The 16,627-nt window shown below is 35.9% G+C and overlaps 2 protein-coding genes across 2 annotated transcripts; both read left to right on the forward strand.

The window, feature by feature from the left end:
* The first annotated feature begins 729 nt into the window (after positions 1 to 729).
* LOC311277435 (uncharacterized protein) lies at positions 730 to 7,778 on the forward strand. The gene is made up of 10 exons (XM_084387752.1): positions 730 to 970; positions 1,214 to 1,239; positions 1,381 to 1,404; positions 1,941 to 1,967; positions 2,315 to 2,419; positions 4,832 to 5,701; positions 6,073 to 6,198; positions 6,477 to 6,608; positions 6,775 to 6,822; positions 7,359 to 7,778. The coding sequence occupies exons 2-9, from the start codon at positions 1,215 to 1,217 to the stop codon at positions 6,810 to 6,812; spliced, it is 1,347 nt and encodes a 448-aa protein (XP_084243878.1). The 5' UTR covers positions 730 to 970; position 1,214; the 3' UTR covers positions 6,813 to 6,822; positions 7,359 to 7,778.
* A 1,526-nt stretch (positions 7,779 to 9,304) lies between these two features.
* Positions 9,305 to 16,627, forward strand: LOC311277002 (uncharacterized protein). The gene is made up of 7 exons (XM_084387094.1): positions 9,305 to 9,499; positions 9,716 to 10,987; positions 12,742 to 12,843; positions 13,330 to 13,440; positions 13,833 to 13,934; positions 14,051 to 14,095; positions 16,097 to 16,627. Exons 1-6 carry the CDS (start codon positions 9,475 to 9,477, stop codon positions 14,083 to 14,085), a joined length of 1,647 nt encoding a protein of 548 aa, XP_084243220.1. The 5' UTR covers positions 9,305 to 9,474; the 3' UTR covers positions 14,086 to 14,095; positions 16,097 to 16,627.

Genomic DNA, 16,627 nt, shown 5'->3' on the forward strand with positions numbered 1-16,627 from the left:
ACATATGAGAAGAGAAATCTATGTATGAATTTTAAGGTTAATGTACAAATCAGGCTGAAGTCACACTATCTTATTTGTAGCCTAATTTGGAGGTACATTTTGAGAGTTAAAGAACTTAATTTGTTTCCAGTTTTATCTAGACACTTGTAATATTTTAGAGTAATAGTGACTATAAAAAAATAAAAATAAAAACATAAAAAATATCCATTCCAAAATATGTTTGTGCACAAGTAAATACAAGACAGTTGTGTAATGTATGAGCAGGGACGGGGAGAGGCGAGAATCCAACCGCAAGCAATAGTTTATTCAAAAATCAAACACAGAGCAAGAACTTCCAGAGGCTAAATGAAGAGCAGATCATTTACAAAGACAGAGAGAGTTAAAAGATGATAAAGAGAGACTTCAAAGAAGAAGTTTGTAAAAAACAATTACAAAATATTCTGACTGAAGCAAAACATAATAAGGCAGCATTTCTAATTTAAAAATTACAATCAGAATTTCATATGATACAGAGAGAGGGAAAAGTACAAACCAAACCAAGGAGCTAAATGAGAGATAGAGAGAGAGATAACTGGATAGGAGAGTGAAGCAACTGGAGGACAGACAATTCCGGACGAGGTTGCGAATCCGTGGGAAATTTCCAAATTAAAATGACCATTTCAGACCTCCTTGAGTAGGCTACGTCACGTTCACATGTTGACCACATGATGTCGCCAGGACACAACGAGAGCATATCGTGTTTTTCTGTCAGACTAAAACAGAACAGAATAAAACAAAAAACAACATTAATCGCATTAGCTTTTCGTCAGCTGTTTTTATCTTGATTAAAAACAGCTGACGAAAAGCTAAAACTAAGGTATTATTACATAAACTAACTGTCTAATGTTAAAGTTTTTTTTTTTTACGTTTATGCTCATTGGAAGGAGGACAAACATCTTGGAAGGGACGTCAAATGACGCATCTCGCTGAGGTTGGGCTTGATCGATGTACCGAGTTCATGGGTCGAACGTCAGACTTTGTGTTGAGTATCAGACGTTATTTCCATGAACAAGGTGGAAAAAAATACAAATTCCGAGCTGTCTGGAACGCAGCATAGCAACAATCTTTCACTTTCGAAATTTCTTCCTCAAAATGCGTTTGTGTTGACTATGTTTTTCCTAATAACTGGCCATTTTTTATGTTTTATTTTATAATTTGTTCATTCTCTACACAGTATGGCTCGGAGACGCGCCCGTAAAGGTAGGCAAACTCAGACTAACCTTTTATCTCTGAAGACGGTGAAATATAGTTTCAGTGCAATTGCTTTTTGCATTGCTTATCATATTAATCTTTGTGTGTGTGTGTGTGTGTGTGTGTGTGTGTGTGTGTGTGTATTTTCAGGACATGGTGGCGATTATGAAATGGGTAAGTTAAATTAAGGTTATTAAATCAGTGGTCTAAAATACAGATACATTATAGTTAAACTTTACTGGGTCAAAAACGGACTAAATTAAAAGTCAGATATCTAGTCAAAACAACCCACTTGAGTAAAAATGTAACAAAAATCACAAGTAATTGTGCTTATAAGTTCTAAAGTAAGCTTTATTTAAAACATGACTGATGGAATCATGATTCCTGGAGTTTTTCATGAACTTTTCAGTCAAAGTGTCCTGCATGACTTTGTAAATGTTAAAGTATTAATTCTCAGAAGTACTTTGGTAAAGTATATATAAATATATATACAGTATAAATTTAAGTATAGTAATTATTAAGTAGTATAGTAATTACTCCAGTATGCTACACCCTTGTATTTGAATCACTGTAAATATAAGACACTTCAGACATGAGCATCATACTATTAATCTTAGATTCAACTCTATATGATCAAATCATTAAATGTTATTTTAGTTCATTATCAATCTTGATTCACTACCACTCTTTGTCTTTTGTGCTTCTTACAGAAACTCGTCTCTTAGATGAAAATGATGGTAAGATATTTGTCTTTTTTTGTTCATGATTTGAATACCGGTAAATTGAATTGCATTAACTTTGTAATACTTTATGCTGTGGTAGTGTTAATAAATTGAATGAAATCCCGGCTATCCAGAGCTTTGTGTATTTTTATAAAATGTTATATATATATATATATGTTATAAATTTCCAAATTTTACATGATTCTATTGAACCCCTGGAATAAATGCACTTGTTTCTGTAGAATCACATGTTTTAAGCACCTGAAGCTCTTTTAAGCAGACTAAGCGGACATCAGGACAAACTCATTAAGTGTCAGGCCAACATGAATGTGTTTTAACTGCAAACATATTTTTACTCACAGGAGAAAATGATGATGCAGATTATAGACTTACAGCACCTCGACAGCGCCACAGGCCGTCGACAGTGGCGGACAAGCAGGAAAATCCTTCAACTCATGGACCACAATGTATGTGTTTATTTATTGAATAATCAACAATTATTTGTGGTATTAGGCTACTTAAAGGGCCCCTATTATGCTATTTTAAAGTTTCCTAATGTTGTTATGGAGTCTCCTACAACATGTTTACATGCATCAAAGGTAAAAAAAACTGTTTAATTTCCTCATAATATACATTTGCACATCATCACATTTTCAATGACTCTCAAACGACTCGTCAAATGAATCAATCTCTCTAAATCCCTCCTTTCCGCGATATACTCTGCTCTGATTGGCCAGACAGCTCAGTCTGTTGTGATTGGTCTACCGTGTACAGCATGTCGAAAACAAAACCGCCCATTGCCATGACAACATCAGCTCTGCTTGTCCTGAGGCTTCCTACACTGTAAACTAAACACAGTAACGAACAATGACGTCGATTTGACCATATCAATGCGAGCGCGAGTCCGATGATGAAACATTGTAAGAACTGTAATTCACCCCGAACCTCCATCGCAATGATGGCTTGAGCAGGACGTTTCTCAGTGATACACTACTCAGTTTGAGGGACATTATGAGATGTTGCAACTATAATTCCTCACCATTATCAGCATTAACAAGTGCATGTCCATCAACAATTTTTTCAAGTATTTTTCAAATATATTGCAGCGAATATGTGGAAACTGTATCAATAACAGTGCATGTATACATTAGCCGAGCTCTAGAGTGAATGATCTGATGTAACATAAACGTTGGTAAAACAAATATTTCCTCAAAGTAGTGAGAATGACAGACAATCTGCATTAATAGACACAGTTATAGGTAATAAGTGGCCCACAACTGATTAGCAGAAGTATTTAAGACAGTGATAATGTGAGTTAGTTAGCAGGAGACCTACACAATATAAAACTCAAAACTAAGTATTTTGAACACCATCTTTCAAGAGCAAATGGTTTGTGAATCCTGTATCGAACTCCGAGATTTGAGAAGCAGTCGTCAGTGAAATAAAGGGAACACAGCAAAAGTTTAGGATTATACTGCTGTGATATCGTGGTAAAGATGAATTTTAACCACTGATTCTTCACATGCTCGTCCTTGGGCAGGGGAAAAAAAACTGGCTTTACCATCACATTATAGAGCACAGCGTCTTCTAGACATGATGCTGTCCAGTATCCACAGGAATCAGATGAAGTGTTTGTGGTTCAAGTTTTCCCCTTTTGTCTGCGTGCAATAAGTGGGCGGGGCAATATGCTAATGTTTCGTCTTGATGTCACAATGAAACGGCTTATGACTCGTTTGAAAAACGATTCATTTAATTGACTCAGAGTTGACTCTTACTTTTGAAAGACCATAAATTTATATACGGTGCACTTTCAGATAAAAATTTTTGCAGGATGTTTTCATTTACTTAGAGCTATGTTACACACTACAGGAAAGGTCATTTTCAAAAATCCATAATAGGGGCCCTTTAAAAGTAGCCCATTTTGTGAATTAAAGTGGTACATTTTTGGTAAGTTTTTCTATTACATTAGGTTTATTGTGAAGTAATGAGTTAAAAGTGTTATACAAAGATAAGCATTTAAATACATACTTGTGTATTGTTGATATCAATGTTAGCGGGGCCGTTATTAGGGCGGTGCAACCGCACTGGGCCCTGATTGCGATCAAACACAGAGGGGGACCAGGACAGGGACAGGGTCGTAAAAATTCTGTTTGATTGACCATTGATAACCCTCAGTGTAATCTGTCAAAATTACGGACTACCTTTAGATTTTTCCGTCACTGCTAAAAAACTTCAGGCAATGACTGAAAATATTCGGTCAACACGACCGTAAAAAGAATGCTTAGGACATTAAGGAGATCTTTCTACTGACTGAAAAACACAGAATGACGCTCAAGGTCTCTGATCACCTGTGTGAACATGCCATAGTCCTGCTTCAGGAGGCATGAGGACTGTAGATGTGAACAGAGCAATAAACAGCCGTGTCTGTAATGTAGGACACCAAAGACAGCGCTACAGGGAGACCTGGAAGATCAGCGGATCATCCGTTCTAATGCCAAACTACATGCAACCAAAAGCAGTTGAGAGTGAGAAGACGTTTACTGAGTTTATAAACATGGGCATTCAATAAAAGAGAAATGAAAAACAAGCATAATTATGCAGAAAACATAGATTTCCCAAAAGGAGGGTCATTTATACAACAGTGACCTGGAGGCCAGGACAACAGTCATTATTTAGAAAAAAATGATTCTGTGATAAATGTGGTGAACAGATGTTTTTTGTCATAGCTGTTATGTGTATTTTACCAAAGCTGGAATACTCTATTAATCTGTAGCTTATTTATCAGCACCCAAGATTAAAATGCTCAGTTTTATCATTGTATTATTTGAAGGGTATGCTTTTCCATTTGTGACCTGACTCACTTTTATCCTTTTTGACAGATGGAACATTCACGCAAGCAGCAGGACATTCCACTGGCTCCATTAAAAACATGAGATTTATAGTGCTTGGAAGTGATAATAGTCTAATGAGTAAAGTTCGTGCATTCATATTAGGAGAAAATCAGGCAATAATGAGGAGACGTCCTGGAATATGTGAGTTAAGAGAGGGCTGTGTTCAGGATCGCCATGTGTCTGTAGTGACAACTCCAGTTGAGTGGTTGGCACGCTTGAAATCATTCTGGTTTTTCAAAAATGCAGTCAAATCATTGAAAAATGAAATGGAGTTCTGTGAATCTCTGGTCTTTCCTGGGCCACATGCCTTTCTCTTAGTCATTGATGACAAGAGCAATGAAGAGCATTGGCTTTTAGATGCAATCAGAGAAGTGTTTGGTCAGGAGGCTTTAGACTACAGTATGGTGCTGTTCATCAATGCATTTCCTCGTAATCAGCCAAAAGATAATCGTTGTGTTAAGGCATGTGGAAACAGGTACCATATATTAAGCAGCACGAACCAAAGTGTTACACGCTTATTTGTAAAAGTGGAGAGAATGATAGAGAGTAAAAAAAGTAAATTTTTTACAAATCATTTTGAGGTCTTTAAAAAAGTTTTAGTTCATCTTGAACAGGAATTTAAGACTGAATATGAAACCAAGGAGAGTGAACTATTGAGAAAATTGACAGAGATGAATGAGACATTGCAAAAAAAACAGAAGGAAATTGTGGACCTTAAAACAGAAGTTGACCTGAAAGATGCAATGCTGCAAGAAGAGAGACACAAGCGCAATACACTAGAAGAAATACTGACTGAAGCAGGAGCTGAGCAAGCCCTGCTAATAAGAGGACAGCCAAGGACAGCACAAAGACAGGACGGTAAGTATCTAGTTACACTGGAGAGTTAACACAATCAGTTACACTATTTAAGAGCATCTGAAAGAACAGTGGGTCCTGATTTAAGTGCATTGCTATGCAATATGTCATACACACAAAGTCACTGGGCAAGATTAAAGAATTTTGAATATTTGTGCCAAAGTCTAGGCACAAGCTTGGCGAAACTGAGTATGCAAGTCCATTTGTTTTATGTTGCTTGGTAACTTTGTCCTTCTTGACTGTCAGGTAACATATATGACACACTTTATATCTGAATAGAAAAATGTGGTGCTCATTAGAACTATTTTAGCCTCCCTTAAATGTTCGATCATGTAAGCACATGTTCTAATTTTTTGTATTTGTTTGTTTTAAAGTGCATAAAGATGAAAGTGAAGAAGAGATTGAGACCAGAGATGAAGATTCACAAGCAAGTGGATCACAAAAATTTGAAGGACTGAAAATAGTGAGACGGGGCAGCAAGGAAATTGATCCTCCCAACAGTAAGAATTGTCAATAAACTTAAAAACTTTGTTTAAATGTTACCAATTAGTTTGAACTGTGTCACAGTGTATATCACTAAAAAAAGCTAATCAAGCAAATGAATGATGACCAAATGAAAATATTCAAATGAATTAAATTTTGAAATATCTAAAATAAATTTAATCTAAACAAAACTGTTCTCAGTGTCTAAAATAGTGAACATGAGCCTGTTTATAACATTTCAATGGTTTTATGCATTCACCACACAAAACTATGATTCATATCTTCATTTTTTAAGTGTCAGAGCACAAAGATGAAAGAGAAGGACAGATTGAGACCAGAGAGGAAGATTCACAACCCAGTGGATCACAGTATGTTTACAGTCTGAAACCAGTGAGACGGGGCAGCAAGGAAATTGATCCGCCCAACAGTAAGAATTCTATCAATTCATCTGCAACCAGTTTGTTTATACTACATCACTAATAAATCTAATTAAGAAACACAATTTAAGTACAAATTATATATTAAAAACATGCATTTATAAAAAAATAAAATAAAAAAAAAACTGGCACATAAATGCACATTTTTGTTTTTAGTGTCTAAAAGTGAAGCTGGACCATGGATTGTTCTCTGAATGGACTGAGGTGAGTTTTGAGGATCAAAAAAGTTTTTGTTCGGTTCATCAGTATTTGTAGTAATTTATCTGGTTAAATATCTAAGTTGGAAACAGTTCTGCACAAAGCTATCAGACACACACACTCCCCTTTTCTTGTCCATGATGAATATTAATTATGTTACATGAAGCATTATTTTTATTTATGTGTCATCTCAATACTTGTCTCCACAACTTTATAGACAAACTGATGGACCCATTAACAAAAGAACATTTAAACATCTTTATTAAACCACCAGATAGATGCAAACAGCTGATTTAAAGTATGTTTAGTTTAACCTCAGTCAGCCTTTAATCTTTGGCTCCCTAAAACATCCCTATTTCTTGACCAGATCAACTGCATGATTTATTTGAAAGCTTATTATAAATTAACATCCACAGCGAATGGATTGTAATTGTGCAAGTGTGTTTGGATGTATTGTTAATGTGACATTTACAAAATCATAACTACCATTTGTATTATTATCCAGTGAAAATTAATGTGATGATCATTTTCCTCTTATTCAGGCTGCAGCTTTAGAAATTATGTGACTGCAGAACAGATGAAATTCTCAGTATCAGGAGTATAGAGTTCCCGTCTGACTGCTGGTTAACCTCTGCCTTAAATGACAAGCCCGGGAATGTTATGCCAACAGTACTCAGTCTGGCTCTATGTCACTAACTTCTGGAAAACACAAGTGGTTAAAGTCCATCTCTTTCCACAATCAACAACCGTCACACTAAGCAGTAAATGTCAGTAAAAGTCTATCTTTGCTGATAGATGGCACATTTTGTATATTGTTGTATTATAATAGTGTACTTTTTTATTTAAGTTTTATGTAAAACATGACTACAGGATGACATGGATTATAACATTGTGCTTTACAATAAAGCGTTTTAGAAATGTTCTTTCTACAATCTATAAATAAACAAATTCAACACTACATGACATTTTAGAAGATAATATCAGTTAATAAGAAGAATACTATGTGTAAACAGAAGATTAATAAGGATCATGTGCTTAATCTCTCAATCTATATGTCTGTACCTACCTGCGACCTGTGATGACACCACAATAATCAAATCAGGCACATTTTTTTTTTTCACTATACATTTTTTTTTTACGATAAACTCTTATGAATATAGTGATAACTCTTTCCTTCTAAACAACTGAAAAAAAGCCTTCCCTGAGCAACGGTTGGAACTAGGGGCTAATCTGGGATTTTTGAGTTGTGGAAACCCTAATCCAAGGTGATTGGATTCATATACATTTTATTACCCTTCTAAGCCATAACCGGCAGTGGCAACCTGTGAAACATTCTAGGAAAATCCATGAAACATTAATTGGCATTAATTCAGCACAAATAGGCTACACTACTTAACATAACATTTTTAGAAAATAGGAGAAAAATAAAAGAGGAAGGATGCCTGTCATTTTTTTTAGCCCATTCAGACTCAAGCGTATTTCAAGTGACAGGAAATATATGATCATGCTTTGTTTCATGTTAAGGAACAATTTCATAAAAGCCATTTGAAGGGGTGTCATATTGTGAAGAGGATGAGGAGACTGAAATTTTCATTTGGATATCATTGCTGCCCGTGACTACTAGGCGTGCGCCTAACGAAACTGGGGGCAAAAAAGGAACATTCTTAAGAAACGTTTAACATGAAAAAAACACGTTGCTTAATGTACTAAGACAGTGAAATTAAAAGACCAAACTCAGTAATCACCAAACTAATAAAGCATACTAAAGCAGATGAGCACAGAATATGAACACAACGTTAAATTTGTTTTAAAACACAGGCAGGTTATTGATTTGCAAAAAACAACTCTGTACTCACACTTAGATTGTCATAAACAAAGATGGACAACTATTTCAACAAGCCCTCTCTCACAACCTTAATTGCACCCTAAACACAAATTTGCTTTCTTCGTCAAATGGGCTCATCTGCTTTTCTGTATGCTTTATTAGTATGGTATTTACAAAATGAAAACCACTATGATAAACTCACCTTTAAGGCTCCCTACCTGTGGCCCTCCTTCGCAAAACTTCTATCTCAGTTTTATCATTGATAGAATTTAAAATATTTTTAATACAAGCATTTCAGTCAAATATAATTGATGCAATATGTCAAACGTTTAACCTGCTGGGGGGGGAAATCAACCAGTGTCAACTGTTTAAAAATAGCCCAGTTCTGGCTTGGCAACCCTGATTTTAACTGTTACACCAAAGTAAAAGAAATGGAAAATGACTGCTTCATAACATCATCATCATCTGCCATTAAAAACCTAGAGATGGAGACATTCACCACTTATTTAAGATAACAAAGCATATAATGTTAAGATTAAACAGCAACATAAAAATCATATAAAATTAAAAGTAATAAACTGAAACTCTCTTGATGTCACACGATAATGCGTCCTCCTCCTTCTTGGTTTGAAGTCTGTATGTTTGCTCCAAACCACATCCTTTGTTCAAGTGTTGTTCCAGTCTGCAGTCTGAGCATGGTTTAATTTTCATAACTTTTGTCTTAATAGCAGCTGGATGGAGGAGTATTCATTTTGCTCTTTGTTTTATTTAACTAAAATAACGAATTAATAACCTTACATTTTTTTTTTCAAATAATCTTTTCCACCTTCAACATGGCGCAGAGACTACAAAAGAGAGGTAACACTTTCGTTTTGACTTGTTGACTTTACTTTTTTTGATGGAAGGTAAAATGAAGATTACTTTTTATTTTGATGTTTGAGTTTTTGAAAACTAATTAGCAGATATAGTACATCACAGATTACACCACTGGTGCAGATTTTAGATTATATTTACAGTTATCCTTACACCACAAATGCATTAAAACATTACCTGGTTTTATTCTCTTTGTAACAGATGGAACATTTTCAGACGAAGCAAAACAATCCACAGAATCCATTAAACGATTTAGATTCATTTTACTTGGAAGTGATGACGTTCTCATTAATGAAGCTTGTGATAAAATTCTTAAGTCAAAAGATGGAACTGATACCACTAAACAGGGGACGTGTGAGTTAAGAGAGGCTTGTGTCGGCGGACGGCATGTCTCTGTAGTAAAAACAGATGCTTATAGGCTGGAAAACATGAAAATGTACTTCTCCTTCAGCGATAGCATCAGGTTTATGAAAATGGACATGGAGGCTTGTTACTCACGGGTCTTTCCTGGGCCTCATGCTTTTCTGTTAGTGCTTGGAGATGTGCGTAACTCTGGTAAAGAGCATTACATTTTAAAAGCTCTCAGTGAAGTGTTCGGGCAGGAGGCATTAGACTACTGTAAGGTGTTATTTATGCATGATTACAGCAGGAACAGCGATATAGGCAAGAACCAATGTGTCAGAAAGTGTGGAAACAGGTTCCACATTTTAAATGAAAATGAGGACGATGTTCTAAAGTTATTTAATGACACTACTGGGACAAAACGGAGAAATGCGAACTTTTTTACAAAGGATCTTGAATTGCTGGACAAAGCAGAAACCTTTTTTAAGAAAGAATTCTATGCTAAATATGAGGAGAGGGAGAGCAGACTGAGAGGAGATTTGGCAGAAATGAAAACAACAGAGGAAACTCTAAGAACTAAAATTACAGAAATGGAAAAACAGAATTCCAAAAACGGGACAGAATTACAAGATCTGCGTAAAGAAGTGGATGAGTTAAGTGGGGAATTACGTGATTCCAGAAGCAGAGAGAATCAGTTAAGTCAACATATAGATGCCCTCAAAAAGAAAAAACGCAAACTAAAAGAAGAGTTGTGTGCCCTCAGGTATTATAAGAGACAGATGGAAGTAGGACTGACTGCTTCCAGTGAAACAGAGAGTCAGCTGAAGTCGGAATATGAGGAGCTTCAAAGAGAACTGCAGCTCAAAGGCAGTGAGAAAAAGCTAGAAAAGAATCCAATGGAATCAAAAGATAGGCCTAAAGAAGAAGTTCTGCTCACAAAAACACAGTTAGAGCAGAACAGATTACAGGAGCAAAAAGAAGTCCAGGCTCCAGCGCAAGAAGAGCACGACAGGCCGAGAACTTCGGATAGAAGAGAGGTGGAACTGGATGAGGGAGAGAGAAACCTGCTGCAGACAGTCACTGGATCACAGCATGGCCATGATATCTCAACAGCAGTTACTCCCCCTAGTGGTAAGTATTTTCACCATCCTTTATCTGGTAGTTATGGGCGCTTTCGAAACCTTTATACAAGGCTTGTTTGAGATGCGCCTTGGAGTGAAAAAAGTGCAGGCAAGCCGGACAGTTCTCTCTTCTCGTAGTGGATCTGACACCTCCTGCGAGATCAGGTGGATATTGCGGGATTGACGCTCGTTCACAGTGTTGCTAATAAACTGGATGGAATTTAAGTTCTGTTGCTTTTATTTGAAAATAATTATAATGAACAAGACACCCATTTAATAACATACCAAAGACGTGTTTATCAATCATTTTTACTTTAATTACATGTTATATATATATATATATATATATATATATATATATATATATATATATATATATATATGTATGTACAAATATCACAGCAATCAAATAACCCATAGATCACACTGTCAGAGAGTTTGGGAATACTAACATATAATTTATACACATAAAAACATGAGATCAGAGTTTTAAAATCAAACAGTTTAAAAAAGAACAATACATCACAGTTGTTTAAAGGGTAACTAAACCCTAAACCAACTTTTTTTTAGTTAATGATCTGTAAGAATGGGGCTTTATTAGTGCTGTTCATTGATTCGAATAATGATTGACATTTGGGTATAAAGTGTTTTAATTCTACAATATATGGTGTAAAAACGTCTGAGTGCTGCCCTCTTCAGGTTGAATGGTGGCTACTGCAATTGAATTTTCCTATTGGATGTTTGCGGTGGTACGTGACGTAAGCGGTGGCACGTGACATAAGCAGGTTCCAGCTCACCACGCCCTCCCTTGGTACGAGCTACCACGAAAATTCGAAATTCCGAAATGATCTTGATATGTGGAACCCATGAACGAGTGTCTAATGGTTTTAACCTTAACTGATCTTGGGTCAGTTTTATCAAGTTACATTTAATACATTTTAACTGAAATTTTTTTTATACTATAAAAACACACACAAAACAAGCACTACAAATGAATAAAATAAGACAAATTATAGCCTAAAACTCCTCACATTTAATTGCATTTAATCATTAGGCTACATATTTTGAACTTTCATGAAAACATTTTTAATTGACTGCGAAGTAATTGTTAGGCTAAAATTGATTAGAAGTTTCGAAAAACTTTTCCTCATAAATACAGTCAAGTATCCTGATTAAACTCCTGTAGCCTAAGAGATCTGTACTTGCGTAAAATAAAAATCGCATATCCGATGGCCCTATTATTACAGAGGCCATCAAAAAAGAGAAGTTCAGTCTCTTATAATTGTGCAGTGCAGCAGCATAATACGGTTATCAGTCATGTATCTGAGAGGTTCATCGGGGTTGACAACCGTCATTCATTTGGCTTCAAGGCTCTTTCTCATGCTCTCACTCCACCCAAATGCATCTCTCGAATAAGATAAAATAATAAATAGCTACTGCATGAGCTAACATTGCCATCTAGCATTTCTTAGGCGGTATCCCCTTAGCATCTCAGCAATCACATATCAACATCATCTACTGACAACAGACACATGCAATATTGACTTCTTCTTCAAGTCTTCTTCAACACTACATCTAATGTTTTAGCATTTTAAACCCAGCCAACCTCTTGTCAAATCGTTTGCTTGTAAAGTGTGTTTGTGCATCTTTCTTTAGAATAAATGACACTCGCTCTCATATTTTCTATTGAGACTTTTTATGGCTTAAGTGTCCAAATACTTCCAAATAAGTTTTCAGTTTTTAATATGTTCTTTTGATTCATAGTGTCTGAAGACAAAGGCAAAACCAAATATCAAGAAGACACTGGATCACCTGAAGGATTAAAACTTGTGAGGAAAAACAGCATGAAATTAGATCCACCTGATGGTAATTATTTTGTGGATTTGTAAAATATTACTATTCTCGTGGCATTTGGTCCCCTTAACATCATAGAGAATACCAGCTACACACACACACACACACACACATTGTTATGCGTCACAATATTTGCTTTAGACAAACATCCCATGAAACCACACAATCATAAGTTTAAATAACAATCGCAACAAGAGAAACGAAAGTAAGTTAAACAAAATAATAATAATAAAATAAAAAAATGACATAAATCAATAATAAAATGAATAAATGATTGAATGATAAATTATGTAAATTAAAATGACAACAACATAAATGACTAATGATTCTAAATTGTCATATGATTAAATTCAATAAAAAAGGAAAAGAAAACACAACACAACACAACACAGATTGCTCTCCTGAAGTAACACACACACACACACACACGTTGCTACAGGTAATCCTTAGATCTCTACTGTATGTGAACTCAAGATGTCATTGTGTTTTTATCTACAGTGTCTGAACCCCAACCTCTGAGTGAAAGAGAATGTGAGATGGAAAGAAAACTAATCAAAGGTGAAGGAGTGAAACCTGCAGGACAGAGCAGCATTCAAGATCCACCCAACCGTAAGTATTACACAAACATCAAGTAAGCTCAATAACAGAAAATGCTGTCGGGTTAACCGCAGAAAATATGTTCTTTTAGTTGTAGTTCCAATACAATTGAAAACTCCTTCTATTCATTTTGAAAAGCTACCATAATCAATTTGCAAAGAAGTCGTTTCCTTTTAACATTGAAAATTTTGTGGCCTCAAAAACTATTGGAAACTTTGGTAACTCTTATAAATCTGCATTTTAAACCCAGAAAACCTCCGTTTGTCAAATTTTTTGCTTGAAAAGTGTGTTTCTTTCTTTACAATACATGACAATCGTTTTCATATTTTATGTCCAATAGAATGACATTCAGACATTTCATGGCTTAAGTGTCCAAATGAATATGATGTTCTTTTTAATCATAGTGTCTGAAGACAAAGACAACCCTCAAAAAGACACTGGATACCTTGAGTTTGAAGGATTGAAACTTGTGAGAGAAAACAGCAAGAAATTAGATCCACCTGATGGTAACAATTTTTTTGTGGATTTGTAGAAAACGTGCATTTAATTATGAGGCTTTTAGCCTTTTATTTGACTCCATAGATGTGATACCTAAAACTACGCACCTGTCTCTTCCTCTTAGGATCTGAAAGTAATCTGCATATGAGTGTACTATAATTGAACTGAGGTGAGTGTTTGGATATTCCAGGTTCCCAGTGAAGTTTTAATTACAAGTTAAACTTCAAAAACATGTAAATGTGAAGTATCAGCCCCCATTGTTCTCCTCATGCCGATTAGTCAACATGATGAATGCTGTGTAGAACATGCAACACATGGATGCTCTGCTCCATTCTGAATAATTTGTTCAATTCTTATGCTTAAAGGGATGGTTCGGAGTAAAATCAACCTAGGGTCCTTTACACCATGACCTTGAGCCTAACACCCCCCCCCAGAAGCCTTTTTTCCCTTGGTTGAACATTTTTAAAGTTAGAGCTTATTTAGAGATATCAGCCGGATGGCTTAGTGCAGGCCCTAATGGATCCAAGGATGTATCTTGTAAATTACCCCACTAATAATGCCCAGAATGGTACCAAACTTCTACAGTAGTACAAATAGGTTCTGTACTCATAAAACGAGGCATTGGAAAGTTTGTAAGTACATCAGGAGTTTATTTAAACAACACTTGCCTGATGGCTAATGCTACCGCTAACCCGGACGTCGACGTCACTTCAGTGATTTGGGAAAAGCCTGTAAAAGTCCAGGCAGAAAGCGATGCATAAGGATGTACTGTAACGACGCCCAGTTCCAGGAATGCACTAATATTTTGTTGGTAGTACCAGTTTATAACAATTATTAGTTAACGCTAAGTTGTCAACACTTCGGAAAAAATAATAATTCGTCGTTACTCTAGATCCTGCCAGGACTTTTACGTGCTTTTCCCAAATCACGGAAGTGACGTCGACGTCCGGGTTAGCGGTAGCATGAGCCGTCAGGCAAGTGTTATTTAAATAAACTCCTGATGTACTTACAAACTTTCCAATGCCTCGTTTTAGGAGTACATAACCTATTTGTACTACTGTAGAAGTTTGGTGCCATTCTGGGCATTATTAGTGGGGTAATTTACGAGATACAGCCTTGGATCCATTAGCGCCTGCACTAAGCCATCCGGCTGATATCTCTAAATAAGCTCTAACTTTAATAATGTTCGACCAAGGGGAAAAAGGCTTCTGGGGGGTGTGGGGGGGTGGGGTGGGGGGGGTGGGGGGGGGGGGTGTTTGGCTCGAGGTCATGGTGCAAAGGACCCTAGGTTGATTTTACTCCGCACCATCCCTTTAACTCTTTCCCCGCCAGTTTTCAGAGTTATACTGTAGGGGGCGCTATTACACATCTTCTGAAAGAGTACAGAATCTCCGGATCCAAAATCAAGCGAAAAATAAGCAGAAACGAGTGATAGAAGCATTGTTCATAAGATTGATAGCTATATATAAACTATATAAGAATGATAATGTTGGAATCACTTTTGGAATGAATTTTTCCAGCTGATGAACGATAAAAACATTGACAGCCAATCAGAATCCATCCTGCTTTAAAGAGCTTGAGCATTTAAAGCGACAGAAGACTTGGAATAAACAGAATAAACAAAAGAATATCATCCGCTGGTGAAGACACTGATATAGTTATTGCTATAGTTATCTTGATACTTTTCGTTCCTGGTGCGAACGGTCCTCAACGTTACTGAATGAAAAGTTGACCCATAGAGAGGTATAGGACCAGCTTTGTGGGTGTCGATGGAAATGATCTACTTTCTATGTTTTGATCATCTTTCTGAATCCGATCCAGGCATAGTCTTTTTTGTTCAAAATGTTTATGTAACTTACCCACATTCAAGTGAAGACGAAAATTATGAATGCTTGAAACTAGAATTATTATTATTTTTGTTATTATTTTGTTGAAAAGCAGAGGCTCTGTTTCCATTAGACGTCCAGAGAGGAGGAGCTAGACGTCATTGCATCATTATCAAAAATGCTGGCAGTGGCTAGCAACTAAAATAAAATAAAATAAAATGTGACGGGGGAAGAGTTAAATTGAGTGTTACGTGATTGTGGGGTGTATTTAATTCTATGCTGATAAAATTGTAGTTAGGCCTATGTGAAAGTAAGTGGTTTTTTTCCTCTCTCTTTACATTCAGTTTCCTGGAATGTAAAGTGCCAATCTCCCTCACACTGAGTTAACATCCGACTGGGAAACACTTCATCCACTCTCACATGATGGAATGCAGTGCACGTGTTTATGAGCTGTAAGACTCAATACAGATTTGTGCTTTAGTAACTGTATTATTATTCTTCAGCCAAAACGAATGTGAATTGTTTTGATAATGTTATTGATATTTTATTTCTGTATTTCCTAGTTTTGGCATCAACAGGTTTGTTGATCACAGTTACATTAAAGTTTCTTTAGGGTAAAAACTGTGGTTTAGAGGAGATTCAACACAAAACGAAGGTCAGTGTAGCAACAGATGATATCTTTTAAAATCCTTAATGATTATTCATATCATGAGCCTGCACATATGCGTAACTATAAAATCGTCTCATAGTTTTAAAGCATTATGTGATTCTTTTTGTATAGCCTGTAAATATTTGTATGATTGTACAAACCCAGTTTCCAGAAAAGTTGGGACATTTTGTAAAATGCAATAAAATAAAAAGAAGCTGTGAGTTGT

The sequence above is a fragment of the Rutilus rutilus genome (genome assembly GCF_951802725.1).
Source record: "Rutilus rutilus genome assembly, chromosome: 18".
NCBI classification, from domain to species: domain Eukaryota; kingdom Metazoa; phylum Chordata; class Actinopteri; order Cypriniformes; family Leuciscidae; genus Rutilus; species Rutilus rutilus.

What these genes read in the sequence shown, in the direction of transcription:
- LOC311277435 (XM_084387752.1), top strand. Translation starts at nt 1,215, where the DNA reads ATGGCTCGGAGACGCGCCCGTAAAG. An exon ending in TCTCTTAGATGAAAATGATG is followed by an intron (nt 1,968 to 2,314) that starts GTAAGATATTTG and finishes TTTTACTCACAG; the next exon opens with GAGAAAATGATGATGCAGAT. An exon ending in TTCAACTCATGGACCACAAT is followed by an intron (nt 2,420 to 4,831) that starts GTATGTGTTTAT and finishes CCTTTTTGACAG; the next exon opens with ATGGAACATTCACGCAAGCA.
- LOC311277002 (XM_084387094.1), top strand. Translation starts at nt 9,475, where the DNA reads ATGGCGCAGAGACTACAAAAGAGAG. An exon ending in GCAGAGACTACAAAAGAGAG is followed by an intron (nt 9,500 to 9,715) that starts GTAACACTTTCG and finishes TCTTTGTAACAG; the next exon opens with ATGGAACATTTTCAGACGAA. An exon ending in GAAATTAGATCCACCTGATG is followed by an intron (nt 13,935 to 14,050) that starts GTAACAATTTTT and finishes TCTTCCTCTTAG; the next exon opens with GATCTGAAAGTAATCTGCAT.